At 47.6% G+C, this 26,287-nt stretch overlaps 1 protein-coding gene across 1 annotated transcript in view; it reads left to right on the forward strand.

The window, feature by feature from the left end:
- Positions 1–26,287, forward strand: part of LOC119386663 (coiled-coil domain-containing protein AGAP005037) — a 481,393-nt gene that overhangs the window by 218,907 nt on the left and 236,199 nt on the right. The window contains exon 3 of the mRNA XM_037653953.2: positions 3,553–3,844. Within this exon, the coding sequence (XP_037509881.2) occupies positions 3,553–3,844 (292 nt within the window). The remainder of the gene's footprint in view (positions 1–3,552; positions 3,845–26,287) is intronic.

Here is a 26,287-nt window from a genome sequence, read left to right on the forward strand (position 1 = left end):
GAAAAAAAAAAGACTTCTGGAAGGTATTAGTGCGGGTTCTTACGGAATGTACAGCTTGGGATTACAATGGTGAGATGTCCGATGGGCTGGTCTGGTGGCAAGGAATAGAATCATAATAAAGAATAAAGACACAGGCGTGAAATTTTACAGCGAGAGGCACGAGGAGGCAGATAAAGCTGAGTTTTCTCACTAGTCATGCTTATGTTCGTCGAGTAATTCGAGATAATGAATCTAGAGGCACGGTTCAAGATGGATTCAAGCATATTAGTAAGGTTAGCCTGATGAGGGTTAAAAATGGTGCTAGAGTACTCAAGCTTAGATCTTACGAGTGTTTTACAGGCTATGAATTTAGTAGAGGCAGGTGCCGAGGCAAGGTTGCGGCGAACATAATGCAGAGCTCGTTTCGAAATTATAGCACACACATTTCTTTTTTCGTGTCTTTATGCAGCGTTGTCGTTATCAGATCAGAAAACAACAGTAGTCAACAATAGCCCACATTAACACCGACGTGTCGCAAGCACAATAATACAGGTTCGGTTCGGGTTATAGTTTACCGCGCACCGTTTCACTCCGGCTTAGTTACGGTTCAGAGGCAGCGTTACGGATTCGTAACGGCAGCGAACGGCTCCCAGCACTGCTGCACTGCGTCACGAACACGTTGGGCACAGAAAACGTTATATTCAACATAGTTCGCAGTGGTATAGACCAAAACGTGCTACGACGAACAGGCAGTACAGCTCAGGTGACTTCAAACGTAAGCCCAGCAGGACTTGTACTTTGTAATTATAACACGGAAGTGTTTTATGCCTGGGTCCATCAAGTACTTCCGTTACGGCATATGACGTTCATAAAATGGACGCTAACGGGTGAGAAAGAAAAACAACCAAGAAAAATATCCGCCGCTGGGAATCGAGCACACGACCTTGCGGCCGCGACAGTAAGCGCCCTACGCTCAACTGACTAAGGCACCTTGGCAGATGTTTGACGTTTCACGAACGCGCCTTATATCTTTCACACATTCTCTCTCGCACGGCACTCTCTGTTGGCGGTGTAGGTAGGCGGGGCGGAGCGGGGCGGTGCCGCCGTCTGTGAGAGGTGAAAAGAAGTAATGCGTCACGATCGACACTTACTAGCGCTTACCCCGAGATTGCGCGCGATATCGGAGGTAATGGTTAAAGCGTCTCGATACCAGAGAGGGACACTGGCCGCACTGGCATCGCCGCGGCACCCTAGACGCAGTTACGTTTTTTGCCGTTCGCTTCGTGTTAGCGTGCGCCGGCTCATCGGAGTAGTGCAGCTTCCACATGCACCAACGGGATTCCACCGCAGCCGACTGCTTCGATTGCGAGAGCACCGACTAAGAAAACTGGTGCAATACGCGTTGCAGAAAGGACACGATTTCGACAGGCGAAAGTCATGCCTTGGTGGAGCGAGACAGAGGCCAGCGGGACGCACGCGTTTGCGGCTCAAGCTAAGAACCTCTGCCTCCCGTGTTGCTGAAGTGCAGTGTGGTAGTGTATGCATGAGCAAATGCGTCGGTTACCCATTACTAGAAATCACACACCATGTCGTTTGTCTCCTTGATCGACGACGTTTTGATGAAGTCCATATCGGGTAACATTCTTGATTATGAGCTTGTTGATATCGTCTTTACGCGGGATTCACGATTCGCTGTGTCCAAATATATGTTCAAAACTTCAGCTACCACAACGGTTTAATCATGATCATGGGCGTTAGTCGTCGCGATGGAGACATGTCATTAGGCGTCAGCATGGGTGCATCCACGTCAAACGGTGCTACAACTGGCAAACACGAATAGGCATTGCACAAGCTCTCGTATATCACTACACAATAAGCACTACTTCTGTGAAGACACGTTTCACTTTCGTGTTATACCGAATCCTATGACGGAGGGATCAGCGATGCTTTTTTTTAATTTAATTTCCTTTTAGTTTCCAACCGTGCGTTGTACCGAGCGCATGACACACCCGCACGTCTTGCCAGGAGGGGGAAGAAGCCAACCCGTTGGCAGGATGAAAACAGCGATCGATCTCCTTTCAAAAGTCACCCTGTACCTTCAGATAACGCCATGGATATCACAGGCCAAACCGCATGCTCTGCGAGACTCTCTTAGTTAACTTTAATTACTTTTGTTTCATTTCATTTAGTTTCATGCATATTGAGTAACCCTTAATTAACTTTAATGTAAGTCGCTTCACACTTGAGTCACTTGATTCATTCTTGATTCAAAGTTAAATGTATTGATTCACTCTTCATTCACTTGATTTACTTTATTGTACATTGATTTCTTCTTTTTACACTTTGATGTACGTTGATTCACATAGGACTCTCTTTAAAATCACTTTATTCTGTACTCCTAATCATCTGGCGTCATTAATATGCAATTAACGTAACGAGAATTTTGGTGCTATTTGTGTTCACGCCGCCGTCGTACGACACTGCCGGACGCCGGATCTTTCGACCGGTCAGCCACGTAATGCTTACGCCTTGAAATATCAGTGCAGTATAGCAACGGGAGTTTAGAGGAGAGATGTTAGCAGAATTCGCCGAGCGTAACAGGCTCTGCGTAATCAACACCTTCTCTTGAAAGCGTAGAAATTTGTAGGAGATTTGGAAAAGCCTTAACGGACAAACAAAGGACGAAATAGACTTTGTTCTGTGCGGCAGCCCAATTAATTAATTAATATCTGGGGTTTAACATCCCAAAACCACGATATGATCATGAGAGACGCCATAGTGGAGGTCTCCGGAAATTTGGACCACCTGGGGTTCTTTACCGTGCACCTAAATCTAAGTACATGGGCCTCAGACATTTTCGCCTCCATCGAAAATGCAGCCGCCGCGGCCAGGATTCGATGCCGCTACCTTCGGGTCAGCAGTCGAGCGCCATAACCACTAGACCACAGTGGCGGGGCTGTGCGGCAGCCCAGGCATAGTGCAGGCTGTCGATCTGGTAAGCGAGGCAAGGTGCCTCGCCTACAACCCGGTCCTGCATATAGCTCGCACCCCCAACTACAAACCACGGAAAAATAAGAAATAGTAAAAATAGAAAAGTCGCCGCGGAATGCCGTGAGGTGCCTTCCTTGCATTATTGTGAAGCGGTGCCGTGCAGTGCCGTGAAGTCAAATTTACCGAAAATACGATGTTTCTTAAAAGTTTCATATCGAATTATGTGATCTATAGAACTTATTCCCGTTTTTTATCTTTTATGATATTCGCTGGTCCCACTATATATATATATATATATATATATATAGAGAGAGAGAGAGAGAGAGAGACAGAGATAGTCCGCCATTACGGCGTGTCTTATAATCGTATCGTGGTTTCGGCACGTAAAGCAATATAATTTTTATTACAAGAATGCACGGCTGCCATGTCGTGCTTGTCGGTATTTACACGTGCTCGCGAGGAACCTAATTCAAACGTCACCCATGGAAACGAATGCCATGGCTGTGAGCGCTACACGAGTTCCAATACGAATGCTTACAAACGTGCTCCGTTTACAATTTTGACCTTCCTGTCCACCCTCAGGGATCGCCGCTGCAACACCACGAGCCGGCTCAGCCGCAGCAGCAGCCTCCCGAGCCGCCTGCCCGCAACTGGTCCCCGCAAATGACATCGGGCGGCGGCCGCTACCCGACGCGGGCCGTGAGTGTGGACCGAGCCACCTCGTCGTCTTCGTCTCTGCTGTCCCGGTGGCGGCAGGTGGGTCGATCCAAGAGCGCCAGCATCTCCGAGCCCCGCGAGTACCCCCTAGACGACGGCAACGCCAAGCCCACGCCGCCGCCGCGACCTCCTCGGTCGGCCGCATCCAGGCTGTCCGGTGAGCACTGGGCGTCGATCTGAAGCGCGAGTTATGTGTGGCATGTTTAGGTTGTTTTCTCTTTAACGCGAAAGCCTTAGATGCCTCATCAAACGCGAAAATTCACTGGCGTCCCGCGTCGGCGGCGTCAACACGAGTGATGCAAAAAAATCACCGTCCCGTGATGACGTCATCATAACGTTACATAACGGGATGTCACATGGTGACTCCGTCGCATACATCATGCTTGGCCAAAGGTGGGCCGATCCTGGAGGCACTGCAGACAATGTGAGGTGCGGAAAGCTCACAGTGCCTCCGATCTTGGAGGCACTGCAAAACTACGTTAGCTGCACAAAGCATTCGGAGAAGGGCGCGGGTGCTTCAATACACAGACTTGGAAGAAAAAAATTCGGCAGATCCCACGTACTGTGGGAATCGATGTTATGCGAAGCATGCGCGTGATGGTGACTGGCGTTATTTTTCACGCTGAGCGAAACGTTGCGGAACGACGCTAGACAAATGTGGAAGTGGTATAGGCACACTCGTATGTTGAAGAGTGTATGTATTATATGTATGACCAGTTGTTTACTGTTGCATAACGATGCCAACGTGGGTGTTACCAACACCAGACAGGTAAGCTGATATGTAGTGCTTATAATCTTCAATACTAGATAGCGCGAATCTGAACAGGACAAAGAAGGAACAGAGATGCACAGGACAGCCATTACTCGCAGCTGAGCTTCATTCAAGAAAGTTTCCATAAATATTCCCACAGCCGAGTGGCACGCAGGCACACTGCACGTACGTTACAGTCACAGTTACAGTTGTTATGCTTATACTTGTCCGTTATGACGGACACGCACGCACGTTTCACGAACCCGTGTGTGTGTAGAAGGGGTCCTTGGCAGTTCTTGAACAAGGTCATCATCACCGCGACTAGTGAGCACCAGCAGCTGGACCGGACTTGTTATTCGGATTCGTTTGTGATCGCGGCCACGATGGCTCTAAGTGTAGTGAAGTGCGAGGTATAGCACAACTGGTGGAAATCCTGGGTGCCTCTTACGATGAAATGATCTATGATGCCTCCTGTCCTGGACGTGGCAGCGAGGTTTCTTGATGCCCTGTCCACATTCAAGCCGTCTTTCACGCAGTATAAAGACCAGGCCTTGCTGGGTCTTGATAAATCAATGTTGAAGTCACTGGAAATGATGAGAGGCCTTGTTCTCTCGGCAGATTTATTGTAGGAAGCATCGACCCCGGCTTTTGCGTAATCAACGTGGTCCACGTTGCCTACAACGTGAACGAGTACATGGTAGTTGAGCGTATTGCAGGGGTGTTATGTCTTCAGCTTCCTCATTTTGCTTGCGTCCTCCGCGGTGGTGTAGTGGTTACGGTGCGCAGCTCCTAAACCGAAGGTCGTGGGTTCGATCCTGGCCGCGGCGGTCGCATTTAGATGGAGGCACAATGCTAGATGCCCGTGTACTATGCGATTTCGGCGCACGTTAAACAATACCAGATGGTCAAAATTTCCGAAGCCCTTTGCTACGGCGTCTCTCATAATCATATCGTGGTTTTGGGACACAAAACCCCAACAATAAATAATATTGTCACTTTCCTTGCGTATCAATGTGTGTGTTCGCGGTTACTGTGTTGGTTGAGACTTTGTATCACCTGTGGCACATACCCGCATAACATAATAATAATAATAATATCTGGGGTTTAACGTCCCAAAACCACGATATGATTATGAGAGACGCCGTAGTGGAGGGCTCCGGAAATTTCGACCACCTGGGGTTCTTTAACGTGCACCTAAATCTAAGTACACGGGCCTCAAACATTTTCGCCTCCATCGAAAATGCAGCCGCCGCGGCCGGGATTCGATCCCGCGACCTTCGGGTCAGCAGTCGAGCGCCATAGCCACTAGACCACCGTGGCGGGGCATACCCGCATAACATGAACTCTGGTATGCGGGTATGTGCCACACATGACTGAGAGAAAGGTTTTCATGACGTACGCGACAGATATTTTGCGTTATTCATGTCACGATCACTGAATGGTGTTCATCATACACTAATCCCCTACTGTGCCAATTTTGGCATATTACAAGTTATGGAGACGACCAGGAGAACGCCCAGACGTAGGCAGCTAGATAGATAGATAGATAGATAGATAGATAGATAGATAGATAGATAGATAGATAGATAGATAGATAGATAGATAGATAGATAGATAGATAGATAGATAGATAGATAGATAGATAGATAGATAGATAGATAGATAGATAGATAGAAACGCCCAAAGTGCCTGAGGTTCGCTAAGAAATGCTTCGCATTTAAAAGAAGATGAAGATGGCTTTCGCCTTCGTGGCGACTGGGGAGGACGCAGAAGGTAGTATTTGAGATTATTTAGACATTTCCCTGTCTGGGTTGAAAGGACTGAAAGCAGATTAACTCTGCCTGACTAAGGTGCATCCACCAATACATAAGCCCAGGGACAGCGACAGAAGCAATAGCAAGGACAGCAAGGACAATAATAAACAGTGGAGAAACAGCACACGAATAGCAGAACAATAGCAAGAACCATAGAAAAACAATGCAAAAATAGTCCAGAAACGCAGACCATATCGCCAACAGGCTTCCTAAATTATGTCAAGCAAGCACATTGTAAATCAACAGCGATAACCTATGACAAGAAAAGAACACAAACGGAAAAAAAATAATTGTTTGCCTTTTTCGAAGTTTATTAACAGGCATGAAATTACAGGATAATGCAGGTGCTATATAGAAGTTAATAAGGCCATTTCTAACGATGTGCAACTTCTAAAGAATTTGACCAGTGCGAATATAATAAACAACAAGAATTCGGCAGATCCCACGCCTAGTGGGAATTGGTTTCATGCGAAGCAGGCAGCCAGTGGTTCTATGCGGAATTTTTAGGCTTTGAGCCAAGCGTTACGAGGTGGATCGACGTGTTTTTGTAAATTGAGGAGTTTGCACATATAGGGCTTACAGGCACGCCAACTACACTGACGTTTAGATGGTAACTTATGGTCTGACGTAGTATCAGCATGCATGTTAGAGCACAGACATCTGTGTTATCCAAACGAAGTGCACGCTATGGTGCGATGATGTGATGTCATACGCTACGGTACTAATCGCAATATCGCACGCAGTGTTAACCGCGATATCATACCCTACGATATCACGCTACGGTGCGATAGGATACGTAACTTTCGTTAGCGTATTCCTCCATGGTCGAACAATGCTTCAATATACCTTGCTGAATCGTAGGACTGCACATGTAATGTTTATTAGGCTGCTATAAAAGCGGAGCTAACAATGGAACCACGACTGACGTTAGCCTGACATAAGGACTGTATCGTAGGAGTACAGATGTAGAGTTTTTTGCGTTGTTGTAAAGTTAGAAAGCCAGCGCTACAACAAAAAAATCACAGCATATCCACGGAGTGAATGATGATGAGTGGGCGAAGCTGCGGAGGTTCATCGGTAAACCGTGAATCTTCCGTGAATTCTGCCCAGTACATAATCACCGACGTGAGATCGGGCGCGTTTATACTAAAGGTTCGATGAGAGTTATGACGACTTGCAGCTCACTTTAATTTTACATGTACGCTGTGAATTTTCATTGTTTAATCACGCACAGGAGAAATCGCACACACGCACTACCTTGGAGGTCAAAATCCAGTGCCTATATATACGGGGTGGTCAGTGAACGGTTGTGCAGCGCGAGCGGTCGGTTTTTTCAATCAAGACGCTGCCGCAACGCTGCCTCGCGACGCTGCCTGCGTTGGCGCCGCTGCGCCGCGAGGCAAGATAGGGGGGGGGGGACCGTAGGAGAGGAGAGGGCGATACATATCACGTACTGTCGCAGCGCATTGTCTTTAGGGAGCCTTCATGTGTGCCCGCCCCCTCCGTTTTTAAGACTTGTTACACACTACTACGACGGGGACGAACGGGTGCCGCTGTAAGGAGCTTCGCCCCTAAAATTGACGTTGCGCAGACATTGCGCTGCGTAGGGTGTTTTCTGCGTAGTGATCCACTCCAGCTGCTGGACCTGGAGTGGATCTGTGGTAGAATACCTGACCGCCACGCAGGATGCTTGGGCCGGATTCCTGCTGGGATCAGAATTTGTTATTCTTTGCATTCGTCAGGTCAACGCCGCCTACGTCGGCTTTTCTTAACGTTCTCGCATTTAAATTACCAATGTCTATTCTCGCCATGCCTGCGTAGATATAAACTGTTAATCACCTGTAGCACATACCCGTATACCGCGGCTCGTGGTAAACGGGTATGTACCACACGTGGCAAGTTAAGGCGGCCATCACAAGAGCACCCAGACGCAGATAGATAGATAGATAGATAGATAGATAGATAGATAGATAGATAGATAGATAGATAGATAGATAGATAGATAGATAGATAGATAGATAGATAGATAGTTAGATAGATAGAAACGCTGAAAGCTTTGGGTTCGCTAAGAAATTCTTCGCATTTAATACATTATTTCATTTTAAAATCGAGGAGGAAAACAGAAGAGAAGGCAGGGAGGTTAACCAGAAACAGTTGCGGTTGGCTACCCTGGGGGATCGGGGAAGGGGAATATAAAGACGAGAAATAGAGAGGAGGGAAGAGAAAAAAATTGAGAGAGAAGAGATTCAGTGAGTTCACTGCAGCGTGCGGGATTGCACCACTAGTGAGAGGCGTTCTCCAAGCCCGTCGTTCTCAAAAAGCACAATGGTGATTTCACTGATTTGTGGGCCGTCGAGAGATGTGGACGGTGTTGTAGTAGCACCTGCACGGAAATTGGCCGGTCATCCAGTCACCGCAGTGCGTTGGAAAGTACTTGTCTCTCCGAGGCAAAACGAAAGCAGTGGAAAAGCAAGTGTGCGATGTTTTCTTCGGTGCCGCAAACATCGCATGCCGCGCTGTCAGTCGTTCCGATTAACGTTGTATATGCCTTCATAAAAGCAGCTCCCAACGAAAGGCGACAGAGAAGCGAAGCTCCGCGTTGATGAAGGCTGGATGGAGGTCGGAGCTGCAGTGAAGGGTTGAGTTGATGTAGTCTGGTATGTCTTATGCTTGGTGCGTTCCACTCGTCAGTGGGAAACTGCGGGCCAGTTGTCGAAATTTCCTTCGCAATGTCTGTCTTTGAAAGCGGAATTCATGTTTGCTTCCTGGTGTGATACGCGAGCAGCGTGATCTGCGAGATCATTATTTCCACTGATACCACTATGGCCAGGTAACCACTGCAAGTCAATATCGTGGCCTTTTTCAATTACGTGATGGTGAAGTTTCACGGTTTCATACGTCAACTGTTCGTGACATCGGCGTCGGAGAACTGACCGCAGGCAATGTAACGCCGGTTTTGATTCAGAATACACAGCCCATTAACTTGGTCTTTCACAATCAATAAACTCTAGTGCGCTGTGCAGAACCACGAGTTCTGTCGCCGTAGACGTCGTCGCATGGGAAGTCTTAAGACGCAGTGTTATCGCTTGTGATTTTATAACCACCGCACCACGAGAACAGAACGACGTAGTCGAGCCATCCGTATTCGCAATGCCCACGAACTATAGGTGGCGCGCCGTGCTTTCAAGATGGCGCCAGGAGGAGGGTCAACCCGTTTGTTATCATAGGAACAGATAGGACGTGCGGACGTACGGCCCGTGCCACTTTCACCGGATTAAGTCATGAGCAGCGCTGAAATGGATATGAGACTAAAATACTTTCCCAAACCATGGAAATTTAAGTGCTAAGTACTTGCCACCTAATCATCTGCTGCGGTGTGAAAGGTTATATTTCAGCTCTGTTACCGTGCATAACGACGCTTTGCGAAATCCTGTGCGTGCTACATAAAACTGCATGAACTAGAATTGACGTATACGAGCGGAACGGCACTCCGAGGTAGTACGTACGGAGCCTGCCTGACGAATTTGCCGCAGTAGCAGGCCGCCAGCGAGTAGCGCCATTGCTGCTGCGCGCGGTGATGGTTGGCAAACATAATACCCCGTCGTCATTACTTGCGCAGTCGGGAACGTCTTCAACGGAACACAAGCATTTAACATCCCATTCAGTTGCGCTTGTGTCACTGCCATGCTGAGACTCTAGCCGTGTGCAATTCACTTCACTCGCATGTTGCAGGTTCGATCAGCACGATCCAAACATTAATATCGAAAAGAATGCACACGTATGCTTTTCCCAACGTCGAAGAAGCTAGCCGAGAGGCGTGGATTATGGCCGTGACTGCACGTTCCATCGCTCTAACCATTTCGCTTCGCTAATCGAGATCGAGTTTGTTGGCGGCATGCGGCGCTCAATAATATCCACAATAATTGTGATACATGCAATGCACAAGAGGAACTATGCTTTTATTTTGATCTCGCTCAAGGATATTATACATCAAATACAATCAAAGTGACTTACGAGCGTGAAAGAACATTAACGCACGAGGGGACGTGAAGTCCAACTCGCTCCTCGTGAGTTAGCAGCTGATCGTTCATCGTCGCTGTCACTCTCGGTGCTTTCACAGTCTTCTACGTCCACTGAAAAATCCTCGTCGTCAAGGTGGTTCCTTTCAACGTCACAGCTGAAAGCGATCTGAAGGATTTCCTCCGCCGAACGACTTCGACCACTCCGCGTCACCACGTTTACAATTAGAGACACGTCTGGGCGCGGAGAACATTTTGCTCTCAGACTGGTCAACAAGCAAATCGCTTGCGGTGTGCTGCCGCTTATCAACAAACGTACAAAAACAAGCGGCGCAGCGCTGCCTATGAAACCAACACACTGGCAAAGGACGGCGTGGAAAGCGTTCGCTCCACGAAAGGCGTCCAGCAGACGCGTCCTCGAATGATTGAAACGTCGCTCGCACGATTCGTAACAGCGCTTTGCTGACAAAGGATAGAGGCCCTATTTTAATGTATCGCCGCCTTGAGATCGCTCAGTTTCACAAGAGCACATCACGAGCCCGCGTGACCTCCCGCGTACAGTGTTATGGGATTCATGCACTACAAGAAACACTGACCAATGCTATATGCAAGTAAAACAGGGTGAGCTTCAACTGAATATGTAAGACGATAAGATTTAACTAACCTACGTGGCTACAGAAAGCCTCGCGAAGCTGATAGTATGTCTACACTGTGGGCTAGCATTGAAAGTGCGCGTTGCCACGTATTTTCACGAAAACTTCGCGTCTCGCAAGAACGAATCAGATTTCTCGTGTCACGGAGGGCCCGGTTTGTTCACTTATGCAGGGAACATGCAAAGTCGTAGTGTTCCCTTCTTGCCAACGCGTTAACACTGAGGCTAGCACAGCCGAACAAAGGAGCGACTGCATAGTGCCGCCATTTTGTCGTCTACTAACCCTCCTCGAGAGGACGCTCCGGAATTCCGCTTGGCGGCGCGACAGTCTATGGGCATTGCGAATAGATGTGGAGGTGGTTACTGTAGCTCTCGTACAGTAGGAGTAGGCTCAATAGTTTCAGTGCATGTGTCGGCAAGTCTGACGTCTTCCGCACTCCCGGAACCGTTAGATGAACTGGTGAGCGGCTCAAGCACGATGGAGGGAACATAGATGCGGGATAAAAAAGTATAAGCTCTAAGTGCTCTGAATCACGCTTGGCTGGTCAAACATCACCACGGCTGGAGTGTCGCATAACGTTTTGCAGACCTTTGCATCTGCACACCAGAGCCCCTACGCTGGCCTTGTTCTTTAGCGAGCAACCGGTTTGAATCGTTTTGCTTGGCTACATTAACCAAGGAGAACGAACGTCTGTCAAGAGCTCTAGGAGATAATTTGACTGGCTTCGGCTGTGGGTCGCACTGCCTACTCCACCAGATAGTGTCGCAATGAGGAGTGGTTCCGAACGATCGCTGTCCTCAGAGCCGTATATTCCTTCGGAGAGTTCGGCGGAGGGGCGGAGCCAACAACCATCCAAATTTAGCGGCGGCGCGGCGCTGTCCGCCATTTTGTGCCGCGGCACTGTAAGCTCGCGTTGGCGTGCGCCCGCAACGCTCCGTCTCTGGCGAACCCTTTCTTCAGCGACCGCGCTGCAAGCCCCCATTGCGACGTCCGTGCAGGTCCACGATGTTCCACGCAGCCGACACGTGCACGATCACCAGCAAAGACACACCAGGTCGGTCACAGAGGAAGCATAAATGCCGACAGCGACGTCACGGGTACAGCATCACGAGAAACCTCGGCACGAAATGGCGTCGGCGGCGCGGAAGCGCGCTGTTGCCAGACTGGCGGCGAGATCAAAAGAGCGCCGAACTCTCCCAAAGGGAATATACGGCTCTGGCTGTCCTAACTGTGCAAAAGAGAAACGATTGGCCACACGTTGTCTGAATGTGTGACTACCAAAGGCGTGTGGCACGTCTTGTGGAGTGAATTCGGAGTTCGCGTTTCCCCCAGTGGCCGGTGCTGGAGCGGTTTCTTTGCGCAGCTCGTACTTTCTGTGGCGACGTTCGCGTTGTGGTGCCGGCGCTGAAGCCTGCCGGTAACCGCAGCGAGCCGTCTATCCGGCGTTACAGAAAATATTACTGATCATGGTGTGATACCTGTCAGATTAGATGGCAATCCACGGTGAAGGAGCCTTTCTGAAAAAGTGGCACACATGATTTTTTGTGATGGTAATAGGAAATAATGAGTGTCCTATCCAACTTTTTGTAGGCACCTCGCCGGCACATGTAAGGGAAAATTATGAACTAATTTTAAGCCGCATATAAGTCCACCTGAGGCGGCACCACACGTGCCCACCAGATGCTCGAGTATGCATGCAGCAGCAATTGGCCAAGTGACGTGTGTCTAGATGTCTAAGTTTCATCTGTTTTTTTTTTTCCACGAGTTAGTGGTAGCATGCTACTTTGGTGACATATAGGGCAATGGCACAGATGACAACTGTCCGACGACCGACGTTTACGGTCAATTTTCGCGTTTGATGAGGCTTCTCGGGCTTTCGCCCTAATAAAATTCCCTGTGTTCTCAAGTCTAGGGACGGCATACCGCTCTCCCGCAGTAGAGTACGCAATACTCTGAGTCATTATTTCTTCAAACACGACAGCCACACTGCCTGCGCAGCAGTTGTTAGCTTAAAAAAATTGACGTCGTGCTTCTCTAGCAGTTCTAAGTGGCGTGTAAGCGTAGAGCTTTGCCGTAGGAAAGTGTAATAGTCCCCGCCTTCCCAGGAACTGTTTTTGCGCGGCATCGGCATGGCGTCTTTTCTCTTCTTTTTAGCATCTGGAACAACCAAACCAAGGCCCACACCGCACGTAATCGGCATTAATATTCCAGGTTGTCGCCTTACCCCACTAGGTTCAGGCAGGTTGTTTCAAGGGTTTTTTTCTTTTTTTTTTTTACACTAAAGTGTTTCATGCCGGTGTCCACCGAGGCTTCACTGACATCATTTCCTTCATGGATGTGATGTTGGTAAATTGTACACGAACAGATGACAAAAAAATCTAGAAGAGATGGTTTCGTTGATTTCGATGACCAGAGTCGAACGCACGATCTCTCGGTACGCAACCATAGGTGACGGGCGCTCCCCACTGCGCTACCGACGCACATACATGAGAATTTGCAAACATGCCTTATGTCTCTTACATCTCCTCCCTTTCACAATGACCTAGGTTGGCTGTGGTGGTGTCGCCATGTGGTATCTGTGAAATACTGTGTCATGACACTAACGAGCACCGACAGGGAGCGCTCCTGTAGTTTCAGTGCAACGGAAGCTTTAAGCTCGAGCGAGACACGCCAGCGGGAAGCGGAACGCCTTCCGGCGTTCACGGCTCCTGCTACAAACTCTGTTTCTCGCGTTCCTTTAAAAAAAACGCAATCTAAAAAAAAATTAGAAGAGTAGGCAAGCATCGCCTATATCTTTAAAGATGTCTGGCGTGCTGTGATGACTTTTCGAATTAAATTGCGAATGTATCACTTGTATTTAGACCTGCAGGATAGCCTAATTGAGGTTTCTAGCGGTACTTAATGCCATGCAGGGCCGCTGATTCCTCGAGCTGGACAGTGTTAACTGATCCTATCTTTTGCGTGCGCCATTTGGCTTAGGCATTTATTCGACGACTTTCGCGGCGTTCGCACTCCGACACTCAGCCATATAATGGGAGCCGTTTCCTGACCGCGCCGCTGTTCGCTATATAAGGCTTCAATTTGGCGCTCACTTCCTTTCATTATGCAGTATAGGTCAGCCTGCAAAATGCGCTCAGAGGCGAGGGCCCGCTCGATTTGATGGATGCACGGGGTTGCTCGACTTTGTTTTGTTTACCTACCTTCTTTTTTCCCTTTTTTTTTTAGCGCCAGCATTCTGAGCACGCCATCATCTTCTCTCACTGCTCCATGGATGGCGTTCCCCCCCCCCCCCCCCCCCCCAAATACGCCGCGTCTCGCCTCGCCTATTAGCTAAATGGAGCGGACCTCGCGCAAACTTTGAAGGCATATATTTCAAAGCATGCGCTCGTTAGGGAAAACTGCACAGTAAAAGTTGTGATCGTAAAATAGACCCCTTGCCGTTCGCGTGAACGGATATATAGTACGACTGAGAAAGTTAACGAAGAACTTTGCGCAGATCTCCGAAACTTTACACGCCAGCCTAGAGCTTACATCATAATCCACTGAAAAATGACAACAGAACTCGCCATGAGGACAACAGAAATTGCTTTCTTTACAAAAAAGGTTTTCTGTACTTATTACAGAATCATGAAGCAACGACAGCCTTTCTATGGCGAAACAGGCATTTATTGTCGTGACAACGGAAGTAAATTCTTTTGCGCGTGCGTTGTTACAATAGAAAGTAGGTACTGTAATGAATGCTCGCTGTAGCAGGAAAATGTGTTGCCACAAGAGGCATCGAATTCTCACAACAGAAATGTCCCTGAACTGACGCGAAAAATTTGTTGTAGCAGTACAGAGACCTGTTGATACAATAAAGCCCAACAGAGCATGTCAAGAGACGACAGAGTAACAACAGTGTGCCATGTCCTAAAATACGCCATCAGAATTTTCTGTCGTCGCATTTTGTTCTATTTTTCAACCGGCAGCCCCGCGTCACACCCCGCGCCGCTCAGACTCCCACATACGTAGTACGCATGGTCAATACTAAATGCTACGAATCGTGAATGTAGGATATTTGTAACATTCCAACACTGACAGAGACCGAAGATTTTTATTCTTCTTCTTTCTCTTTCCCCCGTTCCCCCGCCAAAGCAGTTCTTCGTCGTCTTTGAGTCGCTACACTCTCCCTGGCTTTGTTTTCGTCCCTCCGTTGGATATAGGGAATCACATTGCTGATGGCAGCTACTTCCATGCCACCGTCTTCCGTTACGTAGCCGATGGTCTTAAGTATTCCGTCTTTTGTAGCCGTCTTGGTCACCTTAAATGGTCCCAACAGTTTTGTACTATGACTGTCATAGCCTTTCCGTATCAAAACTAGATCACCTAGAGTAATATTGGGGATCTTGTTGTTATGACGCTTGTCAAACGCTCGTTTAAGCGACTCCCTGTGTTTTCTTTGGCTCTCTGCAGTCTTCTTGGTCTCCTCAAGGTGTAGTTTTGTCTTGATTTCCAGCGTGTCGTCTGCAGGCAGATACGCCGGTTCACCGAAGGCCGCATACTGGGGACTGCATCCCAAAGCACTTGTATGGGATCTATTGTGATGCGACACTGCTGCTTGTAGGCAACATTTCCACCCTCCTGGGAATTCCGGGTACATGCTTATGTATTGTTTTATGTCCCGTATGACCCGTTCTGCGAGCCCGTTGGCTGACGGGTGGTATGGGGCTGTGAACTTCAGAGTGATGTTTTTTCTTGTGCCCACTTAGCAAGTTCCTGGCTCCTAAATGCCGATCCATTGTCAGATACAATGCATTTCAGTCCCTTAAACATGTCCCTGTTCAGTAGTGCTATGACGGTTTGCGCATTCTCCCTTCCTGGCTTGGCCGCAACAATCCTTGAGCATTCGTCAATGCATACTAAGAAAGACTGAGTTCTCCTCACGCCTTCGCTTTTTTTCTTTAGCTCAGCGAAGTCAACATGAACGGTCTCAAACGGCACACTTGCGTGAGGTGGGAATATCATAGTGTCTGTTTTCTGCTTGTATTTAGCCTTCTTGAGTTGACAATTGTGGCAGGAGCTGATGTAATCGGCGACATCCTTCTTCATTCCTGGCCATGTAAATCGCCTTCTCAATTTGTAATAGGTTCGCCAAAACCCATCGTGTCCTCCTGAATGTGGGCTGTCATGATACAGCTCAAGAACCTTTTGTACCAAGGTAGCTGGAACCTGGAACTTTCCTCCTATGGGCATCAATTGTTCTGTACCTTCCCAGAGCTTGAGTAAGTTCACACTTTCCTTTTTCCCGCAGCCACTGATTACAGGAAGCCGAGAAAGTGCATCGGCATCTGACAATTCTTGCGCGCTTCTGTGTGCGACTTCAAAGTCAAACTGCTGGATTTCACTGATCCATCGGGCTATTCTCCCTTTTGGTTGTGAAACATTCAGCAAATGGGTAAGTGCCTGATGATCAGTGAATAGTTTGAACTTTGTACCTTCGATGTAAGATCGAAAATATCTCATTGCTAGAACAACAGCCAATGCCTCCTTCTCTGTTGTGCTGTAGTTCTGCTCTGCCTTCGTAAACGTATACGAATAGTAGCCAATAACTTGCGCTCCTCTTTCATGTTTTCGCTGATACAGAACAGCACCTGCACCGAAGTTGGAAGCATCTGTCGTCAGTTCAAAGGGAAGACTGAAATCGGGTAGCGTAAGGATCGGATCTGATGATATGGCTGATACTAAGTCATCGTAAGCCTTTTCACATTCATCAGTCCAAATAAAATCTTTGTTCTTGTGAAGCAAATTGTTCAATGGTTTCGCTCGGGCCGCAAAATTTTTTATGAAGTTTCTGAAGTGTCCGGCAAGCCCAAGGAAAACTCTGAGCGCATGTACACTATCTGGCTTCTTCATGTGCCTTACGCGCTCCACGGATTCTTCCTTAGTGCTTTTAGTAAATCCATCCAGGACGCGTCCAAGAAATGTAATTTTTGTCTTGAAGAACTCACTCTTCCTAAAGTTTACTTTCAGTTTAGCTTCGCTCAGTGCGATCAAAACAGCAGTCAGATGTTCAGCGTGAGACGTTTCATCTTTTGAATAGACTAAAATATCGTCGACATAGACGTTGCAAAATACTCCAAGAAAGGGTTTCAAGACGTCATTCATCATCTTTTGAAACCAGGCAGCGCTGTTCTTCCACCCGAAAGGTAAGCGATTGTACTCATATATGTCAAAGGGAGTGACAAAGGCCGTGTACATTTTATATTCCTCTTCGAGTGGTACCTGCCAAAATCCTTTGCAAAGATCTATTCTGGAGAAGACTTTGCAACCTCCCGTTTCCTCAATTATTCCATCAATTCTTGGCATAGGAAAAGGGAATAGGTCCGTTTGGTGATTCAAAATTCGGTAGTCTGTACATAGTCTCAAAGATCCATCTTCTTTAGGAGCCAGTGTAATTGGTGAGGCGAACGTAGACACCGATGGTCGTATTATGCCAGCATCTAACATATTTTGGATCTCACTTTTCAACCAAACTTTCTTCTCGCGTGACATGTTGTAAGGCTTTCTCCTGACCGGTGTAACGTCTTTCAGCTTGAAAGGAACCGAAAATTTTGTTGTTGCTGGTGGATAGTTGCTTAAGCAGACAAGTTCGGGGAACTTGCGGCGGACGTCGTCTTCACATGTAATAAGGCGATCTGCGATACTCAATGAGGCGCACGTCTCTTTCGCCACAGTCACTTCATCATTCCAATAAAGGTTTAACTTTAGGGTCTTCATATCAGGTCGGGAAAGCAAAAATTTGTAGTCACATCCTTTTACTACGAGAGCGTCAATGTCAGCATTCTGGCCTTGAAAAGAGACACTTGTTCTCACCCATTTATCGTAAATTTGTCTCGTCCCATCAAAACTTTGTACTTGTACCGACCTCCCTCGAATAATTTCTTTCCTCTTTACAAGTGCCTCATTTATGACAGACACAGATGCCCCACTATCTACGAGAGCATCAACATCTTCACCATTTACCTTTAGTTTGATATACAGAAGGTTAAGCGCCGTTAGAAAAACAGTCTCCAATTTCGTCGTCGGGTGGGACTGTGCACCCTCTTTTATTCGTTTTTTGTTTCAGCTGCATCTGGATGCGAAGAAGCCATATGCTCTTGTTCGTTACTGGCATCGGAGATTACATTGACCACTCGGTTTCGACCATGCCAATTGTCAGGATCACGTGACCTCCAAGGTGCCCTGTCAGGATGATAATCTGGCCAACGTGGGTTCTGGGAAGTCGAATCAATTGAGAGTTTCCTGAAAGAAACTAGAAGTTCCTCGACAGTTTTTTGCGATTGCACTTGTGCCTGTCTCTGGAGTTCCTTAGGAAGGCCGTGAATAATGAGCGGTACTATCGCCGACTCCGGAAGTTCCGGGTTTGCCATTTGAAGAAGCCGCCTTTTCTCATAAAAATACTCTAGGGGCTTTCCTGATCGAAATTTGTAAAAAATTGCTTGGTCCCACCTTTCAACGGGGTTTTCGTCGAAAGCTGCCAGGAAACTGCTTTTCCATTCATCCCATGTGTCGGTCTCGTGTCCAGCGTAGTGAAGCTCGTACCACTTTCGAGCCAGTCCGGTAAGGAATGGACGCATGTTCCTGATGCGCTCACTGGATTCTTGCCACGAGTTGTCCTCACACGCGTGTTCGTAGAACTTGATCCAGGTGTCCGGCCTTGTGCTTTCACCATCAAATGGATCAGGCTTTGCTATTTCCTTGTTGGGTCTTTGTTGTGCCTGGATGACGGCAAGAAGACTATCCATGAACTGCTGCTGTCGCTCTGCGTGCTGCTGCTGACGGTGGAGCATTTCCATGAGGCATGAGCCAACGGAATAATCTTCTTTGCTTGGCGCAACGCTTGACGATGCTTTCAAAAGCGGCCGCATGATGTATTCTTGAAACTCGGAGTACTTCAGTTTCATCTTCACTGATGGTTGGTTGTCGATCTCCTCCGGCGTCTTCCCGGCTTTCTGAGCGACGAACTCACGTAGTTCGGAAGTCGTGACACTTTCAGGCAATTCATACGTTTCTTCATCCACGTCGCACGTCGAAAAATATGGCCTGTCACTTGAACTTCGGGATAAAGTCAAAGTTATCCACATAGTTGCGTTCTTAATCCTGTCGAAGACTGCGCCAATGTAACATTCCAACACTGACAGAGACCGAAGATTTTTATTCTTCTTCTTTCTCTTTCCCCCGTTCCCCCGCCAAAGCAGTTCTTCGTCGTCTTTGAGTCGCTACAATATTCAGAATACCGAACTCACTCAGGACATATTCCTCTGACGGGGGATCGTGTAATTTGGAGATGTATACGAATCATCAATGTAGGATATTCAGAATACCGAATTCACTCAGGACATATTCCTCTGACGGGGGATCGCGTAATTTGGAGATTGTGCGAACTAGGGGTCTCAGTGTGGTTCTTGATTGGTCGAGGTGGTTGGTTTGTTCGTGGCAAGATATATTCAGTAGGGATATTCGGGCACGTATTTTATCCATTCCTCGACAATGAGTGAGTACAAAAGGCATTGCGTAAATGTTAATTCAAATCGGGCTAGGATTCATGTCGTTTGTGCAGTGCGTCCCCGGCGCATAAGTAATGCTGTCTTCGTAGTTCGTGAAATTATTTTGAAAAAACAAAAAAAACTTTTCCCCTCATTATATATACTTCAGAACGTTTCTGCCCCTCTAAAACACAGGACTAAGCTGAATATGCGATATAGGTGACGGAGCGAGCTGCACTATTCATTCCATAATTGCACACGCGGAGTGATGCCTCCATCTTTGTTGTCACTTCGTTGTCATCGTCCCACTGCCACCGCTCGTCGTGACTTTCCCGTTGGTTCTTTCAGTGGCTTCTGTGAATTCGAGCGGCTTTGCATGCGCAAGCGTTAAACGCGTCCCACTGACCCTCGCAACAAATTGTGGGACACTCATAATTAAACCCTTCCCTCCGTTAACTTTGGTCTTAAAATTCAGGATTTACCGTACGGGACGGCACCAATAAATCTTTGGCATAGCGTCATTTTATTGCGAAAGCAATAAAGGCTACGAGACCCAAACACTCCAAAAGGTTGTGAAGCCATTCCCCATTTCTCTACAGAAAACTTTTGCCAAACATTGATAAGTACGCTAGCTGTGTCCACACATAAGTGCTACGCAAGCTGTCACTTCAGCCACCTCCTTCGACTGCATTCCTGTGCCTCGCAGGCTCAATACTTTACGGCGCAAACAAACGGGGCTGCGAATCGCTTACGGCAGTTTCGAGAAGAGTAAATACCGAGCTATACGACGACGTTTTCGTTCGCACAGTTTTCATCGCCAGAAGCGCTCACTTTCGCTGTATAGCCCGGAGTCATCGCGACGCCCTCTTTCGAGAGCGAAAAGAACCTTCCCTTCTCACTGGGACCGGGGCGCACGGAGCCACCGGTGGGTTGAGCATTTGCCACGTCAGGGGGAAATGGCGCGTCGAGCAAACGACGACGAGCCATTAGAATTGCATGCGCTCGTGTCGGGCACGCACGCTGCGTACGCTCGAAAGCAGTATCGACCCGGTTGATGTGCCGTCAACGCCACCAACACCGCGGCCACGCAACGCCGACCAAAGGAGCCGCGGCCTGCGGGACCGCAAGGACGGGTTCCCGCATCGTGCACTCCCCTCTTGGGAAATCATGCTTCCTTCTTACCGCGGCGTTAAAAGGGGCTCCCCTGGCTCCACCTTCACCTCCTGCTTTTCCAGGCGTTTACGTTGTGGCTCCGCATCGCGTCACTTTTGGTAAATATCGTATAACCGGAAAGGGAGGACCCGGGACGGGCAAAGTTTTCGTTTCTGCGCCCCCTCAGTCCTCCCGCCTCCTCCTACACTCCTGAGAACTATGTATTAAGGGATGCCTAGAAAAAAAAAAGATGAAACCGCTGAGGTCGACTTTATTGGCCTTAAGAGTTCGGGACTCAAGGGCTAGGGAATAAAGGAGGGAAGGCGAGAAAGAGGGCGACTAAAGCCGAGCGGCAAGTTTCTTTCAAGGTCGTAATGCACCGTAATATAACCTGGGAACGTATAGTAGGAAGTCAAGAGAAGATAGTGGGAAGAAGCGTCCATAGCAGCCGCGATTTACAAGGCAAGATTGTAATGAAAATGAGATTGTAATGAGGAAACTCTGGCCAGTTCTTTATCGAAGATAATCGGCAGCGCATTCTGTGTAGAAACGCATTGGTGTAGTGTGTTCGTTCGCGGTGCTGCAGGGACGTCAATGGAAGCGTCCCGAACTGAGACAACGGTGACAAATGGACGCCCCTCTCTTTGTGTGTGTGTGTGTGTGTGTGTGTGTGTGTGTGTGTGTGTGTGTGTGTGTGTGTGTGTGTGTGTGTGTGTGTGTGTGTGTGTGTGTGTGTGTGTGTGTGTGTGTGTGTGTGTGTGTGTGTGTGTGTGTGTGTGTGTGTGTGTGTGTGTGTGTGTGTGTGTGTGTGTGTGTGTGTGTGTGTGTGTGTGTGTGTGTGTGTGTGTGTGTGTGTGTGTGTGTGTGTGTGTGCGTGCGTGCGTGCGTGCGTGCGTGCGTGCGTGTTCTGCGCTTTCTGGAAATCGAGCTATGTGATCTTATGAGCAACGATCGTGTATATACCGTCTGATCTAGGATTTATTCTATAGCACAGTGATTAATTGGTCTAGTTGGTGGTTGTTCATGAGTTAATTGTTGTCTTAACGAAAGACCAGGAAGCGCGGCTGAAAGGTGGCGCTAACATTTGCGAACTTAGGAGGAATCGCCTCCCCTATAATTTAAAAGAACGTCACTTCGCCACTGTTATGCCTGGCCTCCCGTAGCGGACACAAGTGATACAGTTTTGACATCTTTATGTACAAATGCCTAGGGAAGCGTCTTCAGCTCTTCAAAGAAATGTGTATACATCGCAATTGTAATCAAAGGCTAATTAACAGCACTTTCTATCGAGAAACTGCTCAACCTCTTACGTGCTCAGAAGGCGTCCCTTTCTGTGCTCACAGTGTCGAGCGCACGCAGTCTGACGCAGCTGTAAACGACCGTTTACTCGGCGCTCTTGACGGTTGCCGCGCTGAGTCATTTTCCTCGGCCGGCAATCTAGAGAAGAGGCGTGTCGCGAACACATCGCTTCACTGTGGCGACATAGCTGCCCGTTCGTGCTGGCTTCTAATATTACCGAGCGTCGAGCAGCAGTCGAGTTGCTGGAAATGACAAGTAGAGTGATCTTAGTGCCACAGGATTTTTTGGTATAATTATCGTGGCAGTGAGAGACTATTTCTAGCTAATAGACCTCGGCTGTAGTCTGCGACTGATTGCGGCATTTCAGGCCATTCGGCGAATGCAGAGGGTGCCGACGTGTGCTGAGCTAGCGACGGCCCCCGCAGAATGGCAGAGACAGTTACGTTGGGTTTTGGTTAGGGGTGTGCGAATATTCGAAAGTTTCGAATATTCGTCGAATATACATTCAAAATATTCGTATTCGATTCGAAAATTGCGTATTCGAAAAATTTCGAATATTCGATAACTTCGAATATTCGAAAAATTCGAATATGAGATTCGATTATCATGCAATAAATAACTCGTCTTCCACATTTCTGCTGCGTTCGTATAGCTAAAAACATTGCCGAGAGGAGCGATAAACATTGTAAGTGCACGGAGGCACGATATCTACCTGCGACGAGCGTCCAAATACGTATGATTTATTGCTGGCGCATCTCCGACGTGCAGCGCTATTGGCGATCATGTAACCGTACATTTTCAATATCATGCGGCCGTAACGTGCCGCACTACCACTCGTTCACTATGCGAGACCACTTCTGAAGAAAGACAGTGACCCATGTGACTGGTGGCGGACTGTAAACACCTTCAGATACCCCAGTCTGGCAAAGCTTTGCCCCATGTAACTCCCTATAACAGCCGCTTCTGTTCCAAACGAGCGTGCCTTTTCAGTGGCAGGGGGGGTTGTCTCTGTTACAAGGGAGCGCCTGCTGCCTGATCATGTGGAGCAACACATATTTCTTCATGATAACATCTAGCCATTACTTTCATTGTGCCGTGATATTTGCTTGTGTTGTGATGTGCATTGTGCTAGCCTGGACATTGTGTTCTGGAGATAGCAGTGTATGTTGTGTTGCCAGTCAGGCTGTTAATGTTTTTTTTTTTTTCGAATAGCTACATGTTAAATAAAATATTGTTACTGTGGAGGCATTTTTTCTTTGATATTCGATATTCGATTCGATATTCGAAGGTGGATATTCGTATTCGATTCGTATTCGAAAAATTTGATATTCGCACACCCCTAGTTTTGGTCACTTGGAACGGCTCGTGGGGTTTGCGGCGAAATGCTTTACAGTGTGGAAAGATTGCAAATAGAGCGGCAGACTGCCTGTCTTGCTTCACCTATATCTATCACTAGGGGATATAAATTCACAAATTTTCGTATACAGAATCGAATGTATTAGGTTATTCGAGTTGCCCTTTGTCTTCGTATTTGTACTCCACTCCTGCGTTACTTGTAAGGAGCCTCTTTATTCTCGCCTAGGTCGAGCTGCAACGAGAAACGCCAAGACATGCAGCCGAGAATGATATATGCTGATGTTGAAGATGTACAAGCTGTGATTACATATAGATATGGTGCACCTGAGATTAAATCATGTGTGTCACTCACACTTCGAATATTAACGCGATAGCGTTAGAGAGCACGTTTCGCAGAAATGCCGCCGTCAGTGTCGGCGTCGCTACGTCGCTTGTGAGCGAAAAATTGTCCGTCACCGAAAAATCGAGAAAGATGCAAATAAAATAAACAATAAAAATTTTCGGTCCGATTGAGGATCGCACCCGGGCCGTTCGCGTGGCAAGCAGGTGTCGTACCACAAAGCCACGATGTTTATTTTTCTTTACTGCAAAAAGCCACGGTGTTACTTGCAACTGCTTCGCGAAAAAACACTACATAAATGTAATGCAGTGGAAGGAGCCTCCTTAACGCATTTTGTTCGGCAGGTGTCACGACGAAAATGAGCCCATTCGGCGATTTGTAGGCGCATTGGCGAGGCCATCAAACTACGTTTTTTGCGCGACGCCATGCTTCGAAAAAAGCCGGGATAGTGCAGCCATCGCCGCTAAAAACACACACGAACTTTCAAACACCTCCAAAAATGGACAACTATGCCCATCTAGCGGAAAACATATCAAGCCACTGCCTCCTTTCTAGAGGAGGCGTTGATCAAGCAAAAAGCAAAAATTAGATAATGTGCTGCCATCTGTGAGGCATTGTGAGAAATATATCTCGACTCTAGCACAGGGAAGTGATTTAAATCGAAAACCTGTACCATTACTATAGAAACATAGCGCGCGCGCGTGTGTGTGTCTGTATGCGTGTGTGTGTAACAACACACATTAATAAGTATGCACTTAGTGGATGAAGTACGTTCTAGGAGCCGGATTTTGCTATCGCGTTCAACTCTTAAAGGCGAAGCTTAAGGCTCCCCCAATTTTTTTTTTCGAATAGTTTACGGTTATCTCAAAATGGCAGTTGCACGCAAATAAACAAAAACCTGGTACAATACTGTGACAAATTTCGTCCAGTTCGGTGTAGTGTGTAGGCATAAAATAGGAGAATTTACAAAGTGCTATAGAGTACGTCACTCGAGTAGCCCATGTTTTACCGGCTACATAACGACCGTTTGCACGCTCTGAAGAGTTATGCGTATGCAAAAATAAGCAGATAATAAGCAGATTGTACTCTTGTTACCACTCGCGAAACCTATTGTACTACGTAATTTCTTGTTTACGCTTAACTTGCACGTCGCTGCACGCTGAAAAAAAAAAAAGTGAGTACGATTTATATGACAAGGCGGGGAAAGTAAACCAGACGATGACCCAATCACGCGAACACCTCTGTGTGTGCTTCTGCGCCTGCTTTTCAAAAAGGTTTCACTGATTTTCTCATTTTGATATTTTTGCAGGCGACAAGAGACGTCGCAATGTTTGTAACACCTAATTGAAAAAGCGCATTATACACCCCCTCCGTCACCTTCTCTATGTATGTTAATACGCCCCTTTTCGCGCTGTTTCTTTCTTTTTTTATATCTATTGACCAAGTCTTCTTGGTCCGGTGACTTTACCACCATCTTGTTTCCTTGTATGCGTGGCTGCCACAAATGGTACTTTTCACAAGCTTAATTGCCCCTGTTGTGTCTGGGTATTTGGATCCAACCCACCGTTGCAACCCGTTGTTGCAGCCGGTATTTAGATCTGTCCCTCCTCGGCAACCATGTTGTTGCTACGATAGGGCAGCGTCGTACCCGGACTCCGTTTGGTAGCGTAGTCGAGTCTCCGGGTTGAGGAACTGATGCTAGCAAGATGGGAAAACAATAACAAGTTTACTGGCACTTTTTGTACACTCAATTACATCCTGACAAGGTCAGAGTTCAGCGACGAGCGCATTGGATGAGCCTGTTACCGAGGGCTCAGAGCCCCATTTCTCACTTAGCACCGTCGTTTTAATCCCTCAGCTGGCTCCTCCTTCGTGATGACCACCAATCACACACACGACCCCACCCACCATGGCAAAGTCCATTTCACTGTCGCTGAGGGGTCGTTGCACTCTTGAAACAGCAAGGATCCAGCGGTCGACGGCACGCTTGTTGGGGAAGCAGGGCAACAGGTTCCTCGGGCTCGTTCCTCGGACTCTTCCCCGAAGGGCAGAAGAGGGTTTGCGGCGACTCCTGTCAAAACATACAGGTCAGGTCGTCTTCGCAGCACACCAATACAAGCCCAGGTGGCCCATTGTGAAAACATCTCCAACCTGGCCGTCCCTCTATTAGGTCGAGATTCTGCCCATTGTCGGTCGCTTGCCGTCCCGGGAACTCCGTTTCCAGGAAGGATGCAGGTGTTCTAGCAGTGTGAGAACGCATCGCCCGTCCCTTCTCATGGTCAGCGCGTCGCCACCGACTGCCAGTCATAACACCCCGTGTAGCCACCAAGCTCATGTGTACCCGGCAAAAACTAAACGTAGGCGCCTTTGTATGCAGTGAAGACTAAACCGTGTCAAAATGGACGATAACACAAGCCGTTAAGCGTACCCAAGAAGTTACGAATTCGAAAAAAAAAAAGACATTTCTTACTGGAACTTTTTACTATCACGATGCACTTGTCTCATGTCTACGATTTTTCATGGGGAAATTTTTCACCCATAGCATCTCGCATTTTAGTGACAATTAGATGCGCTGTTGTTGCCGAGCTTAATAAATTATACGCTTTCCCGAACGAGGAAAATAAAAAAGGGGGGAAATATAAATAGTAGGGTTGTGCGAACAGTAATTTCGAAAACTGAATCGAGTACGTA

The sequence above is a fragment of the Rhipicephalus sanguineus genome, chromosome 3, assembly GCF_013339695.2.
Source record: "Rhipicephalus sanguineus isolate Rsan-2018 chromosome 3, BIME_Rsan_1.4, whole genome shotgun sequence".
In the NCBI taxonomy this organism is placed as follows: Eukaryota; Metazoa; Arthropoda; class Arachnida; order Ixodida; family Ixodidae; genus Rhipicephalus; species Rhipicephalus sanguineus.